The sequence below is a fragment of the Canis lupus genome, chromosome 17, assembly GCF_003254725.2.
Source record: "Canis lupus dingo isolate Sandy chromosome 17, ASM325472v2, whole genome shotgun sequence".
Classification (NCBI taxonomy): domain Eukaryota; kingdom Metazoa; phylum Chordata; class Mammalia; order Carnivora; family Canidae; genus Canis; species Canis lupus.
Genome location: NC_064259.1, coordinates 57,033,147 through 57,056,793, shown reverse-complemented (window position 1 = coordinate 57,056,793; position 23,647 = coordinate 57,033,147). Strand labels below are relative to the sequence as shown.

Genomic DNA, 23,647 nt, shown 5'->3' with positions numbered 1-23,647 from the left:
TTAATTCAGGTCATGAATCCCAGAGTCCTAGGATGGAGTCCTGAATCAGGCTCCTTGCTTAGAGAGGAGCCTCCTTCTCCCTCTCCCCCTCCCCCCTGCTTGTTATCTCTCTCTCAAATAGATAAATAAAATCTCTTTAAAAAAAAAGAAAAAAATACTATTTTTTCCCTAATAGTTGTAGAGCTGTAGAAAAGGTAATGAAAGCATGAGCTCTTTAACCTATGGATAAATATTAAGATAGAGTTGCATCACAATTAAAAGTAAAGGCTTTGGAGTTCAACCTCAGCTCAAATCTTGTTCCCAATTTTACTAGCTGTGTCACCTTGGAAAAATTACTCTCTGAGGCTTTTCCTCCAACTATAAAGTGGAACCAAATATTAAACAACCTTACTGGCTTGTTTGGTTAAATAACTGGTATCCATAAAGCACTTTCTGTTAATTCAAATGCCAATTATAAATGCTTAATAAACAGTAGTTACTAATATAAGTAATAATAAATACAACATTTGTATAACTTACTTTTTTTAAAGATTTTATTTATTTATTCATGAGAGACACAGAGAGAGGCAGAGACACAGGCAGAGGGAGAAGCAGGCTCCCTATCAAGACATAAGCGAAGGCAGACGCTCAACCACTGAGCTACTCAGGTGCCAAACCGGTGCACCTCACATTTCTCACATGTTCACAAAAATCCGGAGAGGTGGATAATATCCCCAATTTAGAGACAGGGACACCAAGATAAGAGAGATGATAACGCTTCCTCAGGTAGGATTGCGTAGAGGTCTTCCCAGTAGGGAGTTAATGCCCAGTTACTGGAAGTTCTAGCAAGGCTACCCTGCTACCTATGATAACAGATGTAGCAGAGATCCCAGCTTTTGGAAAGGTGCTTGATTTGGTGATTTCTGAGGTCCCTACTTGGTAAATTTTTTTTTTTTTTTTTTTTTTTTTTTTTGCACAAAGAATAGATATTTTCTACTGGAAACTGTTCAAGGATCTGGGGATACAGCCTACACAATGAAGCAAAAACCAATCATACACATAAAAAAACCACAAGCCGACACAAAAATTGCTGCCTAGAAATATATGAACATAGAAAGTATTTTGTATAAAATATATAATACATATAGTAGAAAACGATATGCAAATATGTCCCTTGATTTTAGTTTTTTCCCAGAGAGTCCTCATCTACGTACCCAGTAACTCCCGCCACCCTTCCTAGTCCTCCCCCTACACTTAAAGCATCGGGAACTAGAACATTCTGCTTCAGTCACACCCCCTTCAAGGGCAAGGTTTATCTCGAAGCTCCTGATCCAGAAAACTGGGCGGGGCCTTGGAAGCTTCCGAAGGTAGATGGAGAGACCACGGAACCAGTGTTCCGGCAGTTGTGGTTGTCGGGCGGAAGCCCATTCAGAGGACCGGTAGTCGGAAGCTCCGAAACTGGTTTCCGGCCACCTCAGCGGGAAGCGCAGACGCAGGCAGCTGGGTCTTGGGAACTAAGGTAGACGTCTGACTGTTGTCGCGGCGGAGGAAGTCAGGACGTCTGGGGCCACCCGGGCCAGCGTTGGACCCCTGAAGCCCGTGAAGATGGTGTTGCTTACGATGATCGCCCGTGTGGCGGACGGGCTCCCGCTGGCCGCCTCGATGCAGGAGGACGAACAGGTGAGCCCGAGACCCCCGCGACCCCAGGTCCCTGTCGGGCTCCGCTCTCCCTACCGGATTTCTCCTTAGAACGCAGGCGACCCTAGCGACCTCGGGTGCACTCGCGAGCCCTCTGAGTTGATCTCGTACCCCTTCTGGCAGCGGAGAGACGACCTGTTAGGAGACTTTCCTGGCAGAGATCTATTTCTGTCTTACCTGTTTGTCTCCAGAAGGGCGCTCCGTGTCAGGGGTGGTTTCGGCTGATGGGGCCACCCTGTGTCGTGTGATTCTTAGAGACTTTGTTAACATTCGGGATTTCTCCTTTCCTGCTGCTGTCAAGGCTGACTAACAGGTCCTGGGGAATCAGTTTCTAAATTCTTCACGCTCTCTTGCGGTGGCACTTGATCCTTGACCTATCATGATGACATCTCCTTAAAGTGGGTGGAATAATATTGCCACATGGAGACGCCTGTTTGAAGTTCAGTATGGTGCTTTCTTTCAGGGTTATGCCCAAATGCCACCTCCTCCAGTAAGCCTTCCTGCATTCCTACTGTTGGAATTACAACTCCTGTGTTGTATTCCTGTAATGCCTTGTACTTTTATCTGTTTTCCTTTATTTTTCAAGACTTTGAGTTTCCTAGGAGGCAGTCGGCAGATCTTTTTTTTTTTTTTTTAATTTTATTTATTTATGCATGAGAGACATAGAGACAGAGAGACAAGCAGGCTTCATGCAGGGAGCCCGACATGGGACTCGATCCTGGGTCTCCAGGATCCCACCCTGGGCTGAAGGTGACACTAAACCGCTGAGCCACCAGGGCTGCCCAGTCGGCAGATCTTAATCATTGTTGTGTTTCTCTTAGCTTTCACAACAGCAGTTTTATGCAGGTAAGTGCTGAAAAGTGTGTTGAATTGATTAAAACAACAACAGCTCCAGATATTTTGGATAGAATCTGTTTGGTGCCTTAGAATCACAAGGGAAGTTTGTGTTGCGAGGACAGGTTTCCGGAGCAAGGTTGGACAGTCTCTGAAGAAGGGAGCCTGAGAAGGAAAATTTTGTAGGTAATTTAAAGTGATCCATTTTATTTTACTTTCTCATACATCCTAAGTAGTTAAAAAAAAAAAAAAAAACTCAATGCCCCAAAAAAGATGAATTGTAGAAAAAATTATTTTGCACATATCTCTTCTTAGACTTTTCATTCATATAGTCCTTAAAAAAAAAAGACTTTTTAAATTTATTCATGAGAGGGGCATAGACACAGGCAGAGGGAGAAGGAGGCTCCTCTTAGGGAGCCTGATGTGGGACTCGATCCCAAGACTGGGCCAAAGGCAGACACTTAACTACTGAGCCACTCAGACGTCCCCTCATATATTCTTGAAGAAAAAAAAATGCCCTTATTAAATACATCCGTTGTGTCAAGCATGGTGCTAATACAGGAGGTTACAGGACACCCAGTCCCTATTTTCATGGAGCTATGGTTTAGTGGAAAAGCCAGAAAACTAACAAGCAATTATAATATAGCAAAACTGCTATGGAAAAGGAAGAAGGCTCAATGGCTGTTTTATTACCTTATGGAAAGGTAAAGGTAAAAGACTCTTTTTCCTCACTCTTACCTTACAGAAAAGGTATTTACGTTGGTTTTGGGAGACCAGGAAAAGTCTTCCCAGGAGAAATGACATCTAACCTGACAGTATTGTCTAGTCATTAGGAAAGCTTCTATTTGGTTATATGCCTTTTTTAGGTCTGATTTGGAAATATGTTTATTTTCACATTTAGGAGAAAAGTGGTACAGATCATGAAGTGGCAAGTCATGCTAAGTGAAATGTTTTCTATTCATTGCATAAAACAAAGTCTAATCATTGATATATGTGAAAAATACAGTGTGTCCTTGATTTTCAGTTGCGAAATACTTTTCTTGCAATTTGTTAAGAGTTTTCTAGGACCTCTCTCTAGAAGCAGAGAAATGTTAAATGCAGGAACATGACTTAAACAAGGGAATAGTGTGGGAACATTTCCTTGAAGGGTATGTATGTAGTTTGGGAAATGATTTTCCCCAGGGAGAAGTCTGGTCAGTTAATTGCATTGGATTTCAACGTGGGCAAAGAATACAAAGTGAATTTGAAAGTCTACTTGGTATTAGTAGTTCCGTACTCTCTGCCTTATACTTTACTGAAAAAAGAATTTGTATATTATTGTATGTTTCTTTTTTTTTTTTTTTAAGATTTTATTTATTTGAGAGAGAGTGTGCACATGCACAAGTTGGGGGAGGGACAGAAGGAGAGAATCTCAAGCCGACTCCTCACAGGCTGGATCCCCCACAGCCGAAATCAAGAGTCACTGCCCAACTGACTGAGTTACCCAGGCACCCCTATTGTGTGTTCTTAATTTAATTCCAAATTAGAATTTGGTCTACCAAGATGGGTTACTATGTTTAACTGACATGAAAAGAAATTTTCCACAAAAATATTTGTGGAAATTCCATAGTTATGATGACAATTCCATAGTTATTTCCTTTAGGAATTTGGACTTTGAATAATAAAGTCTTTCCTAAACTTTTAATATCTGCAAAAATATGAAAACTAGATTCATTTTTATTATGATGATAGTGTACAGAACATTTATAGAATACCTGCTACATGCCAGGCACTGTGCTGAAGCCTGTCAAGTATATGATTTCATTCAATCTTCATACCAATCATATTAGGATAGTTATTATTCCTAATAATATTATAATATTCCTAATAATTTATAGATGAGGAATCTCCCAGTCTAGAGGTGATAGGTTTTTTTGTATGAGTCATATAGCTAATAAGTAGCATTATGGAATTTTTCATCAATTTCTTTTTTTTTTTTTTTTTTTAAGATTTATTTATTTATTATAGACAGAGAGAGAGGGGCAGACACACAGGAGGAGGGAGAAGCAGGCTCTATGCCAGGAGCCCAACGTGGGACTTGATCCCGGGTCTCCAGGATCGCGCCCTGGGCCAAAGGCAGGCGCCAAACCGCTGAGCCACCCAGGGATCCCCTTCATCAATTTCTTAATGTCAGCACTGTTGAAACTTTAGGTCAGATAATTTTTTGTTGTGAGAAACAGTCTTGTGCATTGTAGGATGTCTACTAATATCTATAGCTTCTACATCTAATTATTTTTTAAGATTTATTTATTTATTTACTTATTTATTTATTTATTTGATAGAGAGAGTGCACAAGCAGGGGGAGTGGCAGGCAGAGGGAGAGGGAGAAGCAGGACCTCCGCTGAGCAGGGAGCCGATGTGGGACTCCATCCCAGGACCTCTGGATCATGACCTGAGCCAAAGGCAGACACTTAACGGACTGAGTCACCCAGTGCCCTGGCCTCTCCATCTTAGATAGCAGTAGCACTACCATCACCACCACCCCTCCAGTTGTGTGATATTCCCAGACATTGCCAGATGTGATCAGCAGAATCACCCCTGGTTAAGAACCATTGGTTTTTATTTTTATTTTTTATTTTTTTTGGTTTTTATTTTTAAATATTTTCTTTATTTACTTGAGAGAGAGAGCATAAGCAGGGGGAGTGGCACAGGGAGATGGAGAAGCAGACTCCCCCCTCAGAGCAGGGAACCTGACATGGGACTCCATCCTAGACCTGAAACCATGATCTGAGTCAAAGGTAGACACTTAACTGACTGACCCACCTAGGCACCCCAAGAACCATTGGTTTTGTTTTGTTTTTGCTTTTCAAAGATTTTATTTATTCATAAGACACAGAGAGGCAGAGAGATAGGCAGAGGGAGAAGCAGGCTCGTTGCGGGGAGCCCAATGTGGTATTCAATCCCAGGACTCTGGGATCACGGCCTGAGCCAAAGGCAGACGCTCAGCCACTGAGCCACCTGGGCGTCCCAAGAACCATTTATTTTTAATCAATATCTTTCTGACTCTAGACCAGAGCCTTAGTGCCTAACTGGTACACTTCACTGCCTTGTTCTAAAACTTTTTTGTTGTTGTTGTAAAACTTTTTAATAATGTATTTCTTAGGAATCCAGAATAGCTTTTTAAGAAATGGATATTTCAGCCTAATAGTTTTATAGTTAAGTACTTTAATTGTTCAATGCAAATAATTCAATGTACTTTTTCAATAATTTACATCGATAATAGATATCAGCTGTTAGGTGGTTACTAGGTGCTAGTCCTGTACAAACTGCCTTATTATTGGAGATGAACAGTTACTCAGATAATACAATAGAGATTAAAATTCAAAAAATCATTTAGGCAGTGTATCTCATGCACTTTTTCCTCTTTGCTCAACTAGAAATATCAACATAGGGTGGTAGAGAGATGAACTTTTCTCTTCAAACCTAGATTCTGATATTCTCTTTCCTTTCTTCTATCTTTTTGGTGTGTTTCTCCTTTTTTGATGTTTGCTATTTCTTCATCTACTTTTCTATTCTACCTCAAAATGAAGGGTATTCTCTTTTCTTTCATCTTGCCTCAGCTCTGTGGACTTGAAGGTGTTTGATCTAACCAAGTATTCATCAGGGAACACCAAAAGAGCAGAGAGTCTGTTGTACATTTAAACTGCCACCCTCCCCCAACTATTGAGAGTTCATTAGTCACCTTTCTGTAATTGCTTTTAGAGGAAAATGGTTGGTTCTTGGTGCTTCTGGCCTTTGACCAGCTGAGTTCAGCAGGAATTTAAAAATGATAAGAGCTGCTTAACCAACTGAGCTACCCAGGCACCTCTTCCTCCTCAAATTTCTTTCTTACTTTGAGATCTCAAAGAATCTTTCTTGGCATTTTGTAATTTATCATAACCAAAATGTTCATAAGACTCATGAATTTAAAGGCCTCAAGGATTTATTATATATGAACATAATAAATAAAGGAAGTATTATGTATTTAAAAAAGGTAAGAGCTTAGGTAAACATTCCTATAAAGACAAAAGGTGGCATTTGATATAATTAACTGTTCAGGAGTCCTAAGTAATAGCAATAAAAAGTATTGTAGTTGTGTGGTAAATTTCAACCCTGTACCTTTTATATTATACATAGAGCCAAATCCTAAATATGCTGTTGGATGACCTCAAATTAGTTTCAGAATTTGTCCAGACATTCACAGCCAATTCGTTATTGGATTGCTAATACGTATTTCCATTATACTGTATGCAAGATTCATCAAGTTTGTTCTAGATGAAGTGGAAAGCAGAATGAAGACTCTAACTGTTTTTAGGTAGTCTGGTGACTGTGGGTCCTTTGTGACTTTAATCCTAAAAGCAAAACTGCCACAAAGTTTCTTGAGCATTTCTTGTGAATTAGATTTAATATCAAATAGTAAGATCACCTGGAAGGTGGATCACCAAAGCAGTTTTAACTGTAGAGTGGTATAGCATGCTTAGGAACAGAGACTCCAGAACTAGAATACCTGGGTTTAAGTTCTGGCCCCTCCCCATTGGCCCCTAGTCCTTCAGGTTTGACTCCTTGTGCAGAAAATGGACATTATGATTCTAATCACCTCATAGGATAGTTGTAAACATGATTTAAGTTAAATTATGTAAAGCGTTTAGAACAGTGGCTGGGATGGCAGAAAGTGAGTTTTTATTTAATTTCATTAGTTTGCCTATTTCTGAAAAGTCTTTTCTAGATCATTTTTCCTTAAAGCTCATATTAGAACTGTACATATTTGTGGGCACAAATATGCAATAAAGAGGAGTGGGTAAATGAATAATTTTCCCTGTTACAAAACTAGTCTGTGTTTAATGTAAAAAAATTCAGTAAATATGTATAAACAAAAGGATCAAAATGTTAATGGTGATTATTACCAAAATCCCCACTTAAATTATATCCATTTTAATGTATAACCTTAATTTTTATATGTGTGTATAAAATTAAATAATGAATAGTACTGTAAGACTGTTCCCCCTGATTTTTTTCACTTAGTGTGTGAATATCTTTTCCTGTAATTAAATATTATACATTTTTTTAAAGATTTTATTTACTTATTCATGATAGACACAGAGAGAGAGAGAGAGGCAGAGACATAGGCAGAAGGAGAAGCAGGCTCCATGCAGGAAGCTCGATGTGGGACTCAATCTTGGAACTTGGGGATCACGCCCTAAGCCAAAGGCAGACGCTCAACCACCGAGCCACCCAGGCATCCCATTATACAACATTTTAATGGCTGTATGGTATTCCACTATATAAATACACTACATTATTTAACCAATTTTATATTCAATTACCGAATGTTTGTTTTTTATTTTTATATGCGTTTTTATTTTTTTAGCATATGATGTGTATGTATATTTTCAAAGGTACAGAATTGTTGGATAAAACAATATGCAAAATTTTACGATTTCTAATACATGTTGCAAAAGTAACTATCAGAAAGATTGTGCCAGCATTGCGTTCTCAGGGATGGTGATGCTATTGGAATCAGCACTGTAAAATGTTGGTTGGCATGCCATAATCTCTATGCAATCTCAGTGTTGTACATTGGAGATTACTACTTTGTTCATTATAAATCCCTGGAACTATAGCATACTTTTGGCCATAGTTTCTTGTAGTCTATACAATTATTAGTCTTTTTCTCTTAGGTTGAAGTAATGTTTACAATGCTTCTTATAAAGTCAAAGGATTTGTACCAGTCTTTTTTGACAATTTTTTGCCATTTATTTCTTCAACTAGTTTCTTTAAGGTGCTTACTGCCTTTAACTGTCAAAAACACTTTTGCTTAATATCTGTGGTTTGTGGTTATTTTTAAAATACCATTTTCTGAGTTCCACCTCTGAGATACTGACTTAATTGGTTTGGGGGTGGAGGAGATAGTGCTTGATTAGTTTTTTGTACAATACCCAAGTGACTCTAGTGTAAAGCCAAGGTTGAAAAAAATCATTGATCAACATTGATATTATTTCTTGGCACTTTAGTAACATTTCCAACTTTATTTGCATCCCTTTATATCTAATGTTGTGGGGTCAGATCTCTTCTGAATGCCTTGTCTAATGGCATTAGTGAAGCAAACAAATTGACAAGCACCATTCAAATTTAGGAACAGAGGATATTGTGCACAGGTTCAAAAGCATTTGATAGTATTCACTTTCCTTTACTAGCTGACTAGTCATGAAAAAAATATATGCAGTACTGGTTAATAGAATAATGTTAATATATATTATAATATTAATTACTGTAAAGTATTGTTAGTATGTAAATATACACATAAATATACATATGTGTTAGTATAGAAATTTTCTCAAGAGTATTATAACCAATCATTGCTATAGGACAGTAGTAAGCAAGATAAATCTACAAATTGATACTTCTAGAGGCATCTGTCTAACTCTCCTGGTTCATTTTATACTTATTTATTTTCTTACTCATTCTGAAATTTCCAGTTCATCATTTTTAAATATAGCTTAGAATCCTATATTTGTATGTTTGCTTGTCTCCCACTTTCACAATTTTATCGTTGCTTCCTTGTTTTTACTCTTGCTCAGTGGTTCACTATCTAGAATTTATAAGTTTCACTTTGTATTTTCTAAAAGTTAGACCTCAAATCCAGTCCTCAATGCGTTTTGAGGAAGAACCTAAAAAAAACCACGCTTTTTTATTGCAAATATTTACTTATTAAACACCTACCAAGGAGAGACTGTGTTTTATTGTTCAATCCAAATAAATAATTCAAAACAAAGTAATTCCTTTCTATCATATGACAGAAGGGCCTCCCCCCTGCCCAGTGTATGGATAAATAAAGTATATTTGCTTTCCATTCCATTCTTTCTCGTTTGGATCTAAGAGGTTAGTGGATATGATGTTCTCCTTTTGCGATGGCACTGCTATTTTCCTCAGTAGACGATTTTCCTTCATTTTTTAAATTATTAAACTATTTAGAAATTGTTCAAAAAATATTACCTGTAATTCTTTCATCTGAATATTGTTATTTTCATTTTGTATGTATATGTTCCTTGCTATCCAAACTCAGAAACCAAATAGATTTATTCAGTAAAGAATATTTGACTTTCCAATCTCAGCCCTTACTCTTGTTCATTTTTACCCAGTTGCATGATAGTGTTCCTAGTAATTTTGCAGGTATGGGTGCATACATTTAGTTTTGCTGAAATGGCTCAATTCTGTAACATTTTGTGGAAGATTTTGTTTGATATTCCAGGATAAAAGTGAAATTCACAGTCTATTGTTCCCAGGATTTTCCCACGTATAGAATATGTTGTGCAATTATGTGCCAATAAGTGTGCAAGTGAAATGAGTTAGGAGGAGGCCACTGACCTAATAGTGGAAAGAACATTGGGTTGAAAGTTGAGTGCCTTAAAGACAGTTAAGAAGTACAATTTGCGGGGATCCCTGGGTGGTGCAGCGGTTTGGCACCTGCCTTTGGCCCAGGGCGCAATCCTGGAGACCCGGGATCGAATCCCACATCGGGCTCCCGGTGCATGGAGCCTGCTTCTCCCTCTGCCTATGTCTCTGCCTCTCTCTCTCTCTCTCTCTCTGTGACTATCATAAATAAATAAATAAATTAAAAAAAAAGAAGTACAATTTGCTTCTTAGCAAATAATGTGATTTTCTTTTTTTTTTTTTTAAGATTTTATTTATTTATTCATGAGAGACACACACACACATACACAGAGGCAGAGACACAGGCAGAGGGAGAAGCAGGCTCCATGCAGGGAGCCTGACTTGGGACTCGATCCCAGGTCTCCAGGATCAGGCCCTGGGCTGAAGGCGGTACTAAACCGCTGAGCCACCCGGGCTGCCCTAATGTGATTTTCTTGAACAGCCAGGGGTTTGGTCTTCTTTTTGCTCTAAAAGTAGGCCATTTTTCTTTTGCTAAAATGAATCTTCTTCATCTTTAATGAAGGACCTTATTTATATAGTGTCCTTGTAGTATGATGCTGCTCATTACTTGTTATGTCTTTTTGTATGTGTGCAAAGTTCTTAAATGAAGATATCTTCTTTCAGTCTGGCCGGGATCTTCAACAGTACCAGAGTCAGGCCAAGCAACTCTTCCGCAAGTTGAATGAGCAGTCCCCTACCAGATGTACCTTGGAAGCTGGCGCCATGACTTTCCAGTGAGTGTAATCCTATTTCTTTGTGATCATTTAGTATGAGATAGAGTAGATATAAGTAGCACCTGATAAGAATGGTAACAATTTTTTAAAAGTAAAGAAAATTTTAAAAATACAGCCTCTTCATGAAAACAACTTCCCTGGCTCCAATTCTGCAAAACAGAAATCTTGGTTTGTTTATTCAGTTTGCATACAATAAGTTAATCTGTTATCCTGTGTCTAATGGATGCTGTATCCATTATGCAGTAATAGATAATTGTTTGCTTTAGGAACCTCTTAGCACCAGGTGTATGTAGATTAGTACTCTTGCTCAAACATTTACTAACACAGCCTTAAACAACTCATACACTTCTCTAGGCCTCTATTTCCTTTTTAAAATAGAGAAAATGGTCATGGTTTTATGAGGATAATGAAGGAATCTCTCTCTTGACATCTTGCCTTGCACATAGAGAATATCAGTAAATGTTAGTTATTAAAAAAAAAGAAAAATTTTAAAAAGGTAATTTAAGAACATCTCAATCATCGGTTACAGACAATGCATATAGCCAAGAGAGGGATCAAAAGGACTTAATTGAATTTCAAATATCTACAAATAATTAATATTAAATGTTTAGTATGTCAAGTTTGAGGGTGATAAAACAGGAAGGATTAGAAAAAGAGAACAAGAAGGTCAAAGGAAAATAAGATAGGATTAGCTGAATAATCCTTATTACTATTTTAGGAACTGAGGCTAAGATAATAGACCTGGGAGGGACCTGCTGTGTTTAACTTGAAAGGCAAAAAAAAAAAAAAACCCTCCTCCACCCATCAGAAACAAACAAGTATACAAAACCAAAATCAAAACAAAACCCTGGTTTATTGGTTAAGAAAGTAGTGGATATTAAGTTTTATAAGGTATTAATTTGTATAGTATATGTAACATTTTTCTATAAATCTAATTTTAACATCCAAAAATAATCTAGGCACCCAATTATATAGGTATGGTATCTTTATCTCTACCATGGGTTAGGAACAAAAAACCTAGGGAAGTTCTAGTGGAATTGAAAAGAAATTTTTTTCTTCTGTGTGGTTTGCTTTAGGAACTTTATAATCTCATCTCATCTGTTATTTCCATCAAAGGACTATTTATTAAAGATCTATTTTTTGCCAGACCGTATGTTAAGTTCTGCCTTTAACATCCATAGCTCTTATGAGCTTATCTTAGTAGCAGAGAGAAACACATATTCAGACAACTAAACTATGATACCGCAGGGCAAGAAGTGCTATAATTCAGTTAAATTAAACTGAGTAGAAGGAAGGAAGCATTAAATTTCCATTTGTAGGGAATACATTTGAGACAAGGGGATAGAGCGAGGGACAATACAGAGAAATTTCATGGAAAAAATTATAGTAGAATCAAGCATATGAAAATGAACAAAAGTTTCTCCAGGTACATCAAAGAATATTACAGTTAGAAATATATATGTAGTGCTTGCTTTGGCAGCACACATACTAAAAATTAGAAATATATATTTATATATAAGCAGAAGTCCATGAGGATATAAAAGAACGTAAGTTTGGAGAACAGCATGATATAATGTGACCTACACCTGTTGTGGAGGCCACAAGTATTATATCAAGGAGTATGATTTTATTTTATAAGAATTAGGGAACCGGGATCCCTGGGTGGCGCAGCGGTTTGGTGCCTGCCTTTGGCCCAGGGCGCGATCCTGGAGACCCGGGATCGAATCCCACGTCAGGCTCCCGGTGCATGGAGCCTGCTTCTCCCTCTGCCTGTGTCTCTGCCTCTCTCTCTCTCACTGTGTGCCTATCATAAATAAATAAACTTAAAAAAAAAAAAAAAAAAGAATTAGGGAACCCTCAGAATTTTTAAGCAGGATAATACAGTCATATTTACTCTTTAGGAATAACACTGGTAATTTAGAAGATGGTCTGGGAGCAGTTGATTCAGATGCCCAAGCAAGAGATAGGACAGCAGTCTCACCATCGTCATCATCATCATCATCATCATTTTAAGGGGCCTGAGAGATTATATAATACACTCTAAACTGCTCTGTGGAGTCCTAGGATGTGTAAGGAGCCTCATAGTAAGAGTAGGGATTGGGATATATATAGTACTTTGGGCCCTTACACTCCACTTAAACTGATGACCTTCTGATTTTATTTGATGTACATACTGGGTCTTCTGAATATAATTATTGCTGAAATAAAAAGAATACTAAAGCTAAAAAGACATTTGAAAATCACTGAGTAACCTAACTTCTTTCCAATACCTCTCAGACATGTAGTTATATAATTCCTTCCAGAATGCCAGAGAGCTCACGCTCATAAGAGGAAGTCAGTTCTGTTATTGGATAGTTTCTGATATTGGATAGTTGATATAGAGTTCTATCCTGGAAGTTAGGGAATATTATTTGTCCTAAGGTCATTATCTGTACTCAGTAAACATTGTAGCATTAACTTCCAAATTCTAAGTATCCACAACAACTTCCAGTTCCCCTGTTTTTCTTGTAACTGGGAGGAGTTTAAATACGTGTATACCAGGGGCTGCTGGGTGGCTTAATCAGTTAAGCATCTGCCTTTGTCTCAGGTCATGATCCTGGGATTGAGCCCCACATTGGGCTCCCAGCTCTGTGGGGAGTCACTTCTCCCTCTCCCTGCTTATGTTCTCTGTCTCTCTCAAATATGTAAAATCTAAAAAAACAAAAAAAATACATACGCACACACACACGCACAGTTGTTTTCATACATAATCAAAAGATAGATGGAGTCACAACTCTGTTTTCAAGAAAAAGTCGTAGGTATTAAGATATTTTACTGAATTATAAACAATTATAATAAACATGTTTAGATACTCCTTTTGGAATATAATTCTAATAATGGGACATTGCTTTCTGATTCTAAGCATTTGTGGTTTGAAGTTGATTTTTTGACTTAGCTAGCCTCAAAGGGCTTAGGCTAGAATATTTTCAAAAGTTTGTAAAGCACTGAAAGTCTGCTTCAAGTTGTTGGGGGTATTGTTATTTTACAGACAACTTTTTCTTGTTTTTTTGTCTCTCCAGCTACATTATTGAGCAGGGAGTTTGTTATTTGGTTTTGTGTGAAGCTGCCTTCCCTAAGAAATTGGCTTTTGCCTACCTGGAAGATTTGCACTCAGAGTTTGATGAACAGCATGGGAAGAAGGTGCCCACTGTGTCTAGGCCCTATTCCTTTATTGAGTTCGGTAAGTTTTTGCTCTTTATATCAAGAGAGCAAACGATAAGAAGAAGCTGTTTGTTACATTGATAATAATTTTGTCACTTTTTTTCCCTGATGTTTTCTTACTGAAGTTTTGGATTCTGTCTCTTCCATTTCATCTCTTTTTGTCTTTTGAATGAATGAGACTTTTTCTCCTAAGTAATTTTCTCTGGTCTTTTGATCTTTTTCTTAGAACTTGTTGCCATTTGATCTTTTTTATGATTGATTTGATTAGTCATCAGAACTATTCCCAAAGATCTGCTTGACTGGTGTATAGTAGCTGAGCCCACCCCCTGCCCTGCCCAGTAAGGTTCATTTTCTGGAGATCAGAATTTGGAAATCAGAAGAAGGTATTTTGTTTCTTGTAGATCCTCTAATTAAAAAAAAAAAAACAAAAACAAAACTGGAAGAGGTATGGTATTACGGGTGGATAACATTTATTACATGCAGAAATAGTGAGCGTGGATGTCCATCCATGTATGTACAATAATTACGGAAAGATTCATCATCAGTAAAGCATCTAATGTTAAGAAATCAAAGGAAATGTCTTGGGTACCCTAAGTAGAGAAGTGAGAGTATGTATGATTAGACTACATTACTGATATTTTTAGTTAAAAAAGAAATGCATTTTACTGTATCCGAATTTCTGAAGTGTTTCCAGTTTGCTTGATAAATGGTCATCTTACTTTTAGAAATAAAATTTAGCAAAATACTCCAGTGTTTCATAATAAACTCTTCAAGTGCCAATTTTTATAATGTCTGCTTTTTCAGGTTTTATTTTTAAAGATAATAAGGGTCCAGTAAACCCAAGAAAAAAAATAAAATAAGACTACTATATCAAGATCACACAGGGAATAGTTGGTACACTCAAATTAGCTTAAAGAATTATATACAAAGATGAATGGGGTATAGGTGAACTACAAGGTACTGTAATCTGAGATCAGTAACAGTGTAATTGTTTTCATCCCTAGGCCTGAGGGGATAAGAGAAAGGAGCAGTTTCTAGAACTGCAAAGGAGAAAAAGGAGAGGGCCAACTTGAGAGGAGTAGTAACCTCTGGTTGGAGAGTTACTGCCAGGCCAGGGTGACTTATCAGGGAGAGGGTGGGGAATAAAAATCCTAACGTCACTATCCGCTCTCATGTCTTACCCTTGGAGTTCCCCCATTGGCTGAACCTAAGTGGAAGCTCCAAGGCAAGGAGCCGACCATGTAGTACATGTAGGTCAGCTTCCCAAAGTAGAAAGTGTGGTGCAGAAGGGTGGAGAGGAGGTCTAAAGAGGCAAATGAAAGGTATCTAACTCATGTAACTCATATAAAGGATTTTTGCCAAAAACTGAAAATATAATCTTTAATAATAAGTCATTCTTTTTACAGTTTTGAGAAATACAGACATGGGCTAATCATGAATAAAACTACAGTTTTATAGTGGGATTTTGCTTTACCTGAAGCTTAAGAACAGAGTGAAATTAGGAATGTATGTTAAAGAAAATACTTGAGGACAATATTTTTCCCGCTTTTGATGATAGAATAAGGCTTGCCATGTTAACCTGTAGTGATGCGAGATTGTTGCCAGTATCCTTTTCAGGGAATGTAAAGCATTAAGTAGTAAAACCCTAAGGATCCTCGGAACATGGTTTGAAAATCTCTGCTTTCACGAAAGGCTTACTACAATGGGGCCTAATTTCTCTAAGGACCTTGAGAGCAGACTTCTCATTTGAACGTATGCAGAGGACATTTCTCCTGAATGGTCATCTATCTCCATTTTACAGATGAAGAAATCAAAACTCAAATTTTGATGCTCATTCAAGAGCTTGGTTAGCCATGGACCATTGGCAGATCCAGGACTAAGCTCAGAACTTCCCGATCCCTGCAATACTTTGATGGACACAGTTGTTCATGGTCACTTTTCTTCATTATCCCAGATACCTACATTCAGAAAACCAAGAAGCTCTACATTGACAGCCGTGCTCGGAGAAACCTAGGCTCCATCAACACTGAATTGCAAGATGTGCAGAGGATCATGGTGGCCAATATTGAAGAAGTGTTACAACGGGGAGAAGCACTCTCAGGTGTGTAAAGCATTACGAGTCCTTCCTGTAGGCAAGGATAGCTTATTTGGGGATACTTTTTTTGCTGTTAGACTCTCATCCAGTACTGTTAAACATTTTATCTCGTAGAGATAGATTACATTACAAAACTTCCAGTGTGGTATTATTTTTTTCCCTAGTGTGATTAGTTTCTGTTGAGTTGGAATGGTGAGAAGGTCTTATTCCATATTAGAAGCAATTACTGCTTCCAAGATATTTACAACATTAAGTAAATATTTACAGAAACACATAAGTTAAGGGAAATGAAGAATGAGAGGAAATTGTCAAAGATTTATTGCAGTGGTTTCCTGACTAGTCACTTTGGGAGACATTATTGCTGCCAGATCAAATGTCATAAAATGCCATTTTTATCAAGGCATTCCTCTTCTGAAAAACTTTTAAAATCTGTGACCACAAGATAAGATCTAGTTTGATTTCAACTTTTATTCTTATTGCATGTTTGTAATGTGCAAGATACTATGTTCTCTCTGTCGTGGAAGATTTCAAACTTCTTTCATGCTCTGTGGCTCCCAAACATTCCGCCTCAGCTGGGTCAGCTTCCTCACCATCCTGGACCTGTTCTTTAAGATCCAGATAAGAACTGCCTCTTCAAAGATGCCTTCCCTGATTCTAGTAGCCCACATCACATTAATCTCTTTTGTCCTTTAAACTCTTTAAGACACTTAGCTAGGTAATGGTTTTTGAAGCACATACTGGGTATTTGTGCATGTATGTGTTTGGTGTACTTTCCTAATTTGCCTTAAAATATATATATTTGCCTAATGTTTAAATATCACCTAAGTGTTTACTGTACTCTTTAAATGTAGTATTTACGTATTTTGTATCTGTTTCATATACTTCTTTTGTTGTTCTCACAGTAATGCTTTAATGAGTATTTCATGAACGCAACGTTGTGATGTCATTCATGAGTAAATGGGTTTTCCTTTATTACAAACTACAAATTGTAACCTCTCTGTCACTAGTCAGCAGTTGTCCCAGCTTCATACTCTTTAAACATCAAATGTTAGATGAGTGAGTCTGTAAATTTTCATCATAACAGACTTAACAGTTTCTACCTGGGATAAAAGAGACGAGAGCAGTTTTTCTTTGATTTCAAATTTATATAATCATTTTATCAAAAGTGTAAAAGGATTCTCATCTAGTGCTTTGCTGGTTACTTCAAAGCTGATGTACTGATGGGAAAAGAAGACCGTTGACCTTTGAACAGTATGGGGGTTAGGGGCTCCACATACAACATTTGACTTCCCCAAAACTTAATTACTAATAGCCAGCTGTTGACTAAAAGCTTTTCCCTTAGCAGTCAGTTAACATGTTATTTTGTACATAATATGTAAACAGTTAACATGTTATTTTGTACGTTACACATATTATATATTGTATTCTTACAATAAAGTAAGTTAGAGAAAAAAATGTCATTAAAATCATAAGGAAGAGAAAACATCTATGGTATTCCCTCAAAAAAAAAATCTGTATAAGGGAATGCACACAGTTCAAACCCATGTTTAAGGGTCAGTTGTACATTTCTTTAATCTTTATTTTTATTTATTTATTTATTTATTTATTTATTTATTTATTTTATTTATGATAGTCACACAGAGAGAGAGAGAGAGGCAGAGACATAGGCAGAAGGAGAAGCAGGCTCCATGCACCGGGAGCCCGACGTGGGATTCGATCCCGGGTCTCCAGGATCGCGCCCTGGGCCAAAGGCAGGCGCCAAGCCACTGCGCCACCCAGGGATCCCTTCTTTAATCTTTAGTAGCTTCATCTAATTGGAAAGATAAGAAACATTGTCATTGTCACAGAGTAATTTATAGTATAAGGGTACAGACATCAACTGAACAGAACACTTACTTTGTGTTAGGCAATATGGTAATGGGACTTTATTTTTTTTTAAGATTTTATTTATGTGAGAGAGAAAAAGAGAGTGAAAGCACAAGCTGGGAGAGGGGCAGAGGGAGAGAGAGAATCTTAGGCAGACTCCGTGCTGAGCGCAGTTTGACACGGGACATGATCCCAGAACCCTGAGATCATGACCTGAGCCAAAATGGAGAGTTAGATGCTTATCCTACCCAGGTGCTCCAGAGGGACTTTATACATACATCTTACTTATGCTTTAGGGTAATCCCTTGTAAATTAGGTGGTATCAAACCAGTTTTACAGATAAAGCAGAGACTCGGAAAAGTTAAGTAGTTTACTTTGAGTCACACTGCTATTGCCTAGAACCCATGGCCTCTCCAAGTCTTTGTCCATCTTCAGTGTGATAGTTTTAAATAGATATATAAACAATAAGAGCTGTAAGATGTAGCGGGAAGTAGATAAAGTGAACTGGGAAGATTTCTTGAATTTGGATAGATCAAAAAAAAGTTAAGAGTGGGATTTTAAGAGGGAGTAAGAAAAAGCACATCTGAACAGAGCACATCTGAAGATAGTGAGATTAGCTTACCTCAAAAAATATTTTCTTCCTCTTTTTGACTTCTTCATAATAAGAATCCATCTTATATGCCTTCTTTCTCTTTCTAATTTTTTTTTAAGATTTATTTATGTGACAGCAAGTGAGTACAGATGGGGAGGGGCAAAGGGAGAAGGAGAGAGAGTCCCCAGTGGACTCTATGCTGAGCGCAGAGCCTGCTATGGGGCTTAATTCAAGGACCCTGAGATCAGGACCTGAGCTGAAACCCAAGAGTCAGTTGCCCAACCAACTGCACCACTCAGATGCCCTCCTAGTTTATTTTTAAGACTGATTTATGTATGTATGTATGTATGAGAGAGAGAGTGTCTGAGTAGGGAGGAGTGCCAGAGGGAAAAGCAGAGTCTTAAGCAGACTCCCTGCTGAGCACGGAGCCCAACATGGGCCTCCATCTCACAACCCCGAGGCCATGACCTGAGCCAAAACAAGAGTTAGATGTGCAACCACCTGTGCCACCCAGGTGTCCGTTTTTTCATTTTTAGTTTTATAGCTAGCCTGCCTTGCATTTAGGACTCAAAAGTAGTCCCTGTGGATTCTTTCAGCAATATGAAATGATGCCTATTTTTATTGCGTAAAATACCTGTTTCTTTTAAGTTATGGGTTTTGTTTTTTCATTCAGAGGTGCACCCTACTGGACTGTGAGTTCCCCAAATACAGGGGTCATGTATGTTGTAATCATCATTGTATCTTCTGACACTTTGCATGGTACTATAACATAAATATTTGCTAAATGACTTCTCCCAGTAGTGGCTTTGTCTTTGTGATATCATGTGTTTCCAAATGTTCCTATGTAAAGAAATTATTTTTACCTGTTGCTTATTTCGTATAATATTCGCTAATACTTGTTCTGCTGCCCAGTTATTCTCAGCAGATTTAGATTCATTTAGCAAATATTTTTTTTTTTTTTTTGAGCACTATTGCCAGACTCTGTTCTGGGCCCTGGGGATATAGTTACATATATAGTAGTTAAAAACCTCTCTCCAGCGGCGTGTCCATTTTAGTAGGTTGGTTGGAAAGATTCCTCACAGCATTGTCATGGTTATTTCTCATCTCCTAACTTTTCTTGTGTGACTAAGTGTTTTTCTTACAGGTCAAATTGCTAATTTAGAAGTGGTTGTCATGTTTTTGTCATTAAGTAATACCACATTTCTCAATCAACTCAGTTTGTTAAGCAACTTCAAATATTCCAAAAGTATTCTCTAAGGAAGAACAAATTCATATTGCAAAATAGTTTTTTCAAAACTATAAAGAAGTAAAATGATCAAAATTCACATGTCACACTGAGAATTTGTTTTTGTTTTTTTTTTAATTTTTTTATTTATTTATGATAGTCACACAGAGAGAGAGAGAGAGGCAGAGACATAGGCAGAGGGAGAAGCAGGCTCCGTGCACCGGGAGCCCGACGTGGGATTCGATCCCGGGTCTCCAGGATCGTGCCCTGGGCCAAAGGCAGGCGCCAAACCGCTGCGCCACCCAGGGATCCCGAGAATTTGTTTTTATTATTAAAATATGTCATGTATTTTACTCCAGTCTAGCTTGTTTCTCTCTGGTTGCTTCTCTCTCTCTTTTTTTTTTTTAAATTTTATTTCTTTTTTTTTTTTTTTTTTTTATTTATGATAGTTACAGAGAGAGAGAGAGGCAGAGACACAGGCAGAGGGAGAAGCAGGCTCTATGCACCGGGAGCCCGATGTGGGACTCGATCCCGGGTCTCCAGGATCACGCCCTGGGCCAAAGGCAGGCGCCAAACCGCTGCGCCACCCAGGGATCCCTCTGGTTGCTTCTCTTACCTGCTCGGTTGACAGTTATAGAAGGCAGCCACATTATAGATATCCTTTTAGAAAAAACTTTGCAAAAGGTCCTAAAAAGCTTAATTTAGTAGTTATTGGTGGTTGTCCAGCACCTGTGATTATATTTTAGTTACTTTCCAGTGTCTGTTGAAATATAATTTCTGGTAGCATCATAATAGTCTTTACCATGTGGAGAATTTTGGCAATTTGGTAGCAGTCACCATTGAGATATAACTCAATACTCAGTTTCTGATTCATTGAATTTTCTGGTTACCTGAGTCTTCTCTTACATAGATTATCATTTTTTAAGATATGAGAGAATATGATTTAGAGCATTAAAAGATGATTATTATCAACTAACACTTATCAAAGGCTTATTATATGGAAGGATTGTGTTCACTTTACAGGCATTCTCAGGTACCTAAAATCCTATGGTACAGTTTGTGTTGTTACTTTCATATTATAGATGATGAAACAGGGTCTTAGTGGACACGAAGTAAATTGACAAATGTCACATGGCTGGTGCAGCTGAGATTTGAACCAAAGACCTGAGACCAGAGCCAGCACTCTTTTTTTTTTTTTAAGATTTTATTTATTTATTCATGAGAGACACAGAGAAAGAGAGGCAGAGACACAGGTAGAGGGAGAAGCAGGCTCCATGCAGGGAGTCTGACATGGGACTCTATCCCAGGACTCCCAGGATCACACCCTGGGCCTAAGGCGGCGCTGAACTGCTGAGCCACCTGGGCTGCCCAGAGAGCCAGCACTCTTAATTAACCACCTCATGGTACAGCCTCAAGAATTTGAACATAATTTAGTCTGGGAATTTTAAAATGCAGTATAAATTTTACAGTGTATTAGAATCATGGGTTAATCAGTATATGCAACCTAACTCTTGAAATAAAAATGACAATTTAAGCTTTGTGGTTTTTTTGGAATAATGCCACTCAATTAAGTTATTTTTATGCTAAATACATGAGAGAGAATACTTCAGAGACTAATCACTGTTTTCCTTTTTTTCTTCTTTCACAGCGTTGGATTCAAAGGCTAACAATCTGTCCAGTCTGTCCAAGAAATACCGCCAGGATGCGAAGTACTTGAACATGCGTTCCACTTACGCCAAACTTGCAGCAGTCGCTGTATTTTTCATCATGTTAATAGTGTATGTGCGATTCTGGTGGCTGTGAAGTAGTGTATCCAGTCACTGGCAAGGGTAAACCTAGAACCCGGCAGGTGTATGTTTTCAGGAAGCTGAGCTCACAGAGATGTGTATTAGAATTCCAAGTGGAACTTTTGCTTCTAAAGACCTTGCAAGGAAAGCCATGTCCTGAAAATGGAGTGTTACACCTCATTTGATGAAGCTTACCCCTTTGTAGAAAGTCTCTTTTGGGGGCAGAGGCTTTCTCTGGGTGTTGAGCTATATATGTTAGGGAACAGTAGATTGTTTTATTTTGGTTTTTTTCCCTCCCAGTGTTTTTACATTTTTAAAATAGCACTGAGTGGGGCATTTTCTTTCTCTAATAGAGCCATCAGTGAGATCTGGCTTAGCCTGTGCTAGCAACAGTCTGAAATTCCTTCAGAGAAGGCAGCCCGTTGGAAAGGTTTTTGACTGTATCTAATCAACATTCCTTTTGTTGGTGACATTTGTGATTTTCAGTAATTTAAGTTTTTGATGGCCTTGTAAAAAAGACTCCACTATGTGAAGGTTAATTGCTGTGCTGCAAAGATCTTGTCTATTGGCCCCTGTAGGAAGTTAACCTTTTTGTTTTCCTTTTATGACATTTTGCTTATTGCACAACTGCTTTAGGGATAATTGAATTATATTAAGATGTCTTGAAATTATATTATAGCACTCCTTGATTAAGAAGCTAAAGTGTTTTCTGTCATTTACTTTGTAAAAGACTTAAATTTAGTTTGGGACGTTCTTACTTTTACTTTTCAGCATCCGGTTTGTAGTAATAGAAGAGTAAGTATAGCATACGGCTAGCCAGAGCCCCTCGACTTAATGGGAAGATAGGTCCCAGCCCATCACTACAGCTTTGTCTTGCCTCTTTTTACTTTCTCTACTCTCTAGTAGTAGTTTTCCCCATTCTCTTTTCCTCCTTCTGACATTTAAAAAATTCCTCTGTGCACAGTAGTTTCATGTCCCATAAGCATTCTCTCAGGATATTCTCAAATTTCAAAATGGAAATTGTTCAGCTATGTAGTTAGATTTAAATTTTTACAGAGCAGCTACTCAAACTACTAAATATATTTATCTGAGAAAGTCTCTGAGAACACCTCATACCTGCTTCAGTTTATGTAAATTCTCTGAGAATGTTCTAGAGATAGGTAACTCATTTCAGTGGCTTCTATTAACAAATAAAAGTACCTGCAATTTTTCCCTTTTTTGCTCAGGGATGATGGGGATTTCCTTTTACCTTCTGAGGTAGGATTTTTTAATTGAGGAGAATAGACCTTTTAAATATTATCACAAGGGTCTACAGTATAACCTGGAACTTACACATACTGCAGATATTTCTTTAAAGTCATACAGGAAAATGAGCCAACTTCTTAACATCTTTGGAGAGAACTTTAACTAGTAAACAATTTTATAACTAAGGAATCATCAAAGCTACTGTCCTGATTCCTGATAGGGAAAAAAACAATCCTATTTCCTTAAAGCAAGAAGAAGTGGCTTATTTTGTTCCTGATAATTTACAGAACTAGAATAAATTTTTTTCTTTCCAGTTTGGACTTAAATCTACCAATTGGAGTCTGTGCATGAAATACGAAGTTACTTTTTATAGAGATTAAGTGCTTTTAAGTCCCTAGAAGGCTTGTCCCTAGAGTAATGATGTTGGTAATAAAAGCCTCAAAATCTGAAAACCTTAGTGGTACCATAGCATTTGGTTCTTCTACCGAAGTGGAGTGGCAGCTCGTTGTTGAGAGTTGCATGCAGCAACCAAGTGGCCAGCAATGAAATAAATACTTCTAGAATGTTCCCTTCGGTGTGAAGTTTTGTTATCTGGCTATTTATGTACACGTAACTTTCTGGGTACATTTCTACCTGAACTCATTGGGTCAATTAAAAAATGAGAAGACAGGCAGAATGATGAAGAAAGGAATGAGAAAGTGGTTTAATGTTATGACATAGAAAAATGAGAGAATAAGACTGTTGTGATATGGCTCCTACTTCCTTCTTTCTTGGAGGTAGTGGGAAGATCTGACCAGATGACATGTATCCACAAGCAACCAGGCATCTCAGGTTGAATGTGATAAATAGTGTCTGGGGTTTTTGGGGGCCTAGTAAGAATTAGGACACCTAATTTACTTTGGGAAGGAGTATAGTAAGAGAAGGAGAATGAGGAATTCTGGA

The 23,647-nt window shown here is 37.8% G+C and overlaps 1 protein-coding gene across 1 annotated transcript; it reads left to right on the top strand.

The window, feature by feature from the left end:
• The first annotated feature begins 1,422 nt into the window (after positions 1 to 1,422).
• On the top strand, positions 1,423 to 23,272 carry SEC22B (SEC22 homolog B, vesicle trafficking protein). The gene is made up of 5 exons (XM_025453350.3): positions 1,423 to 1,659; positions 10,585 to 10,694; positions 13,754 to 13,914; positions 15,850 to 15,996; positions 21,322 to 23,272. Exons 1-5 carry the CDS (start codon positions 1,585 to 1,587, stop codon positions 21,474 to 21,476), a joined length of 648 nt encoding a protein of 215 aa, XP_025309135.1. The 5' UTR covers positions 1,423 to 1,584; the 3' UTR covers positions 21,477 to 23,272.
• Positions 23,273 to 23,647: the final 375 nt, after the last annotated feature.

What these genes read in the sequence shown, in the direction of transcription:
- SEC22B (XM_025453350.3), top strand. Translation starts at nt 1,585, where the DNA reads ATGGTGTTGCTTACGATGATCGCCCGTGTGGCGGACGGGCTCCCGCTG. An exon ending in GCTGGCGCCATGACTTTCCA is followed by an intron (nt 10,695 to 13,753) that starts GTGAGTGTAATC and finishes TTGTCTCTCCAG; the next exon opens with CTACATTATTGAGCAGGGAG. An exon ending in ACGGGGAGAAGCACTCTCAG is followed by an intron (nt 15,997 to 21,321) that starts GTGTGTAAAGCA and finishes CTTCTTTCACAG; the next exon opens with CGTTGGATTCAAAGGCTAAC.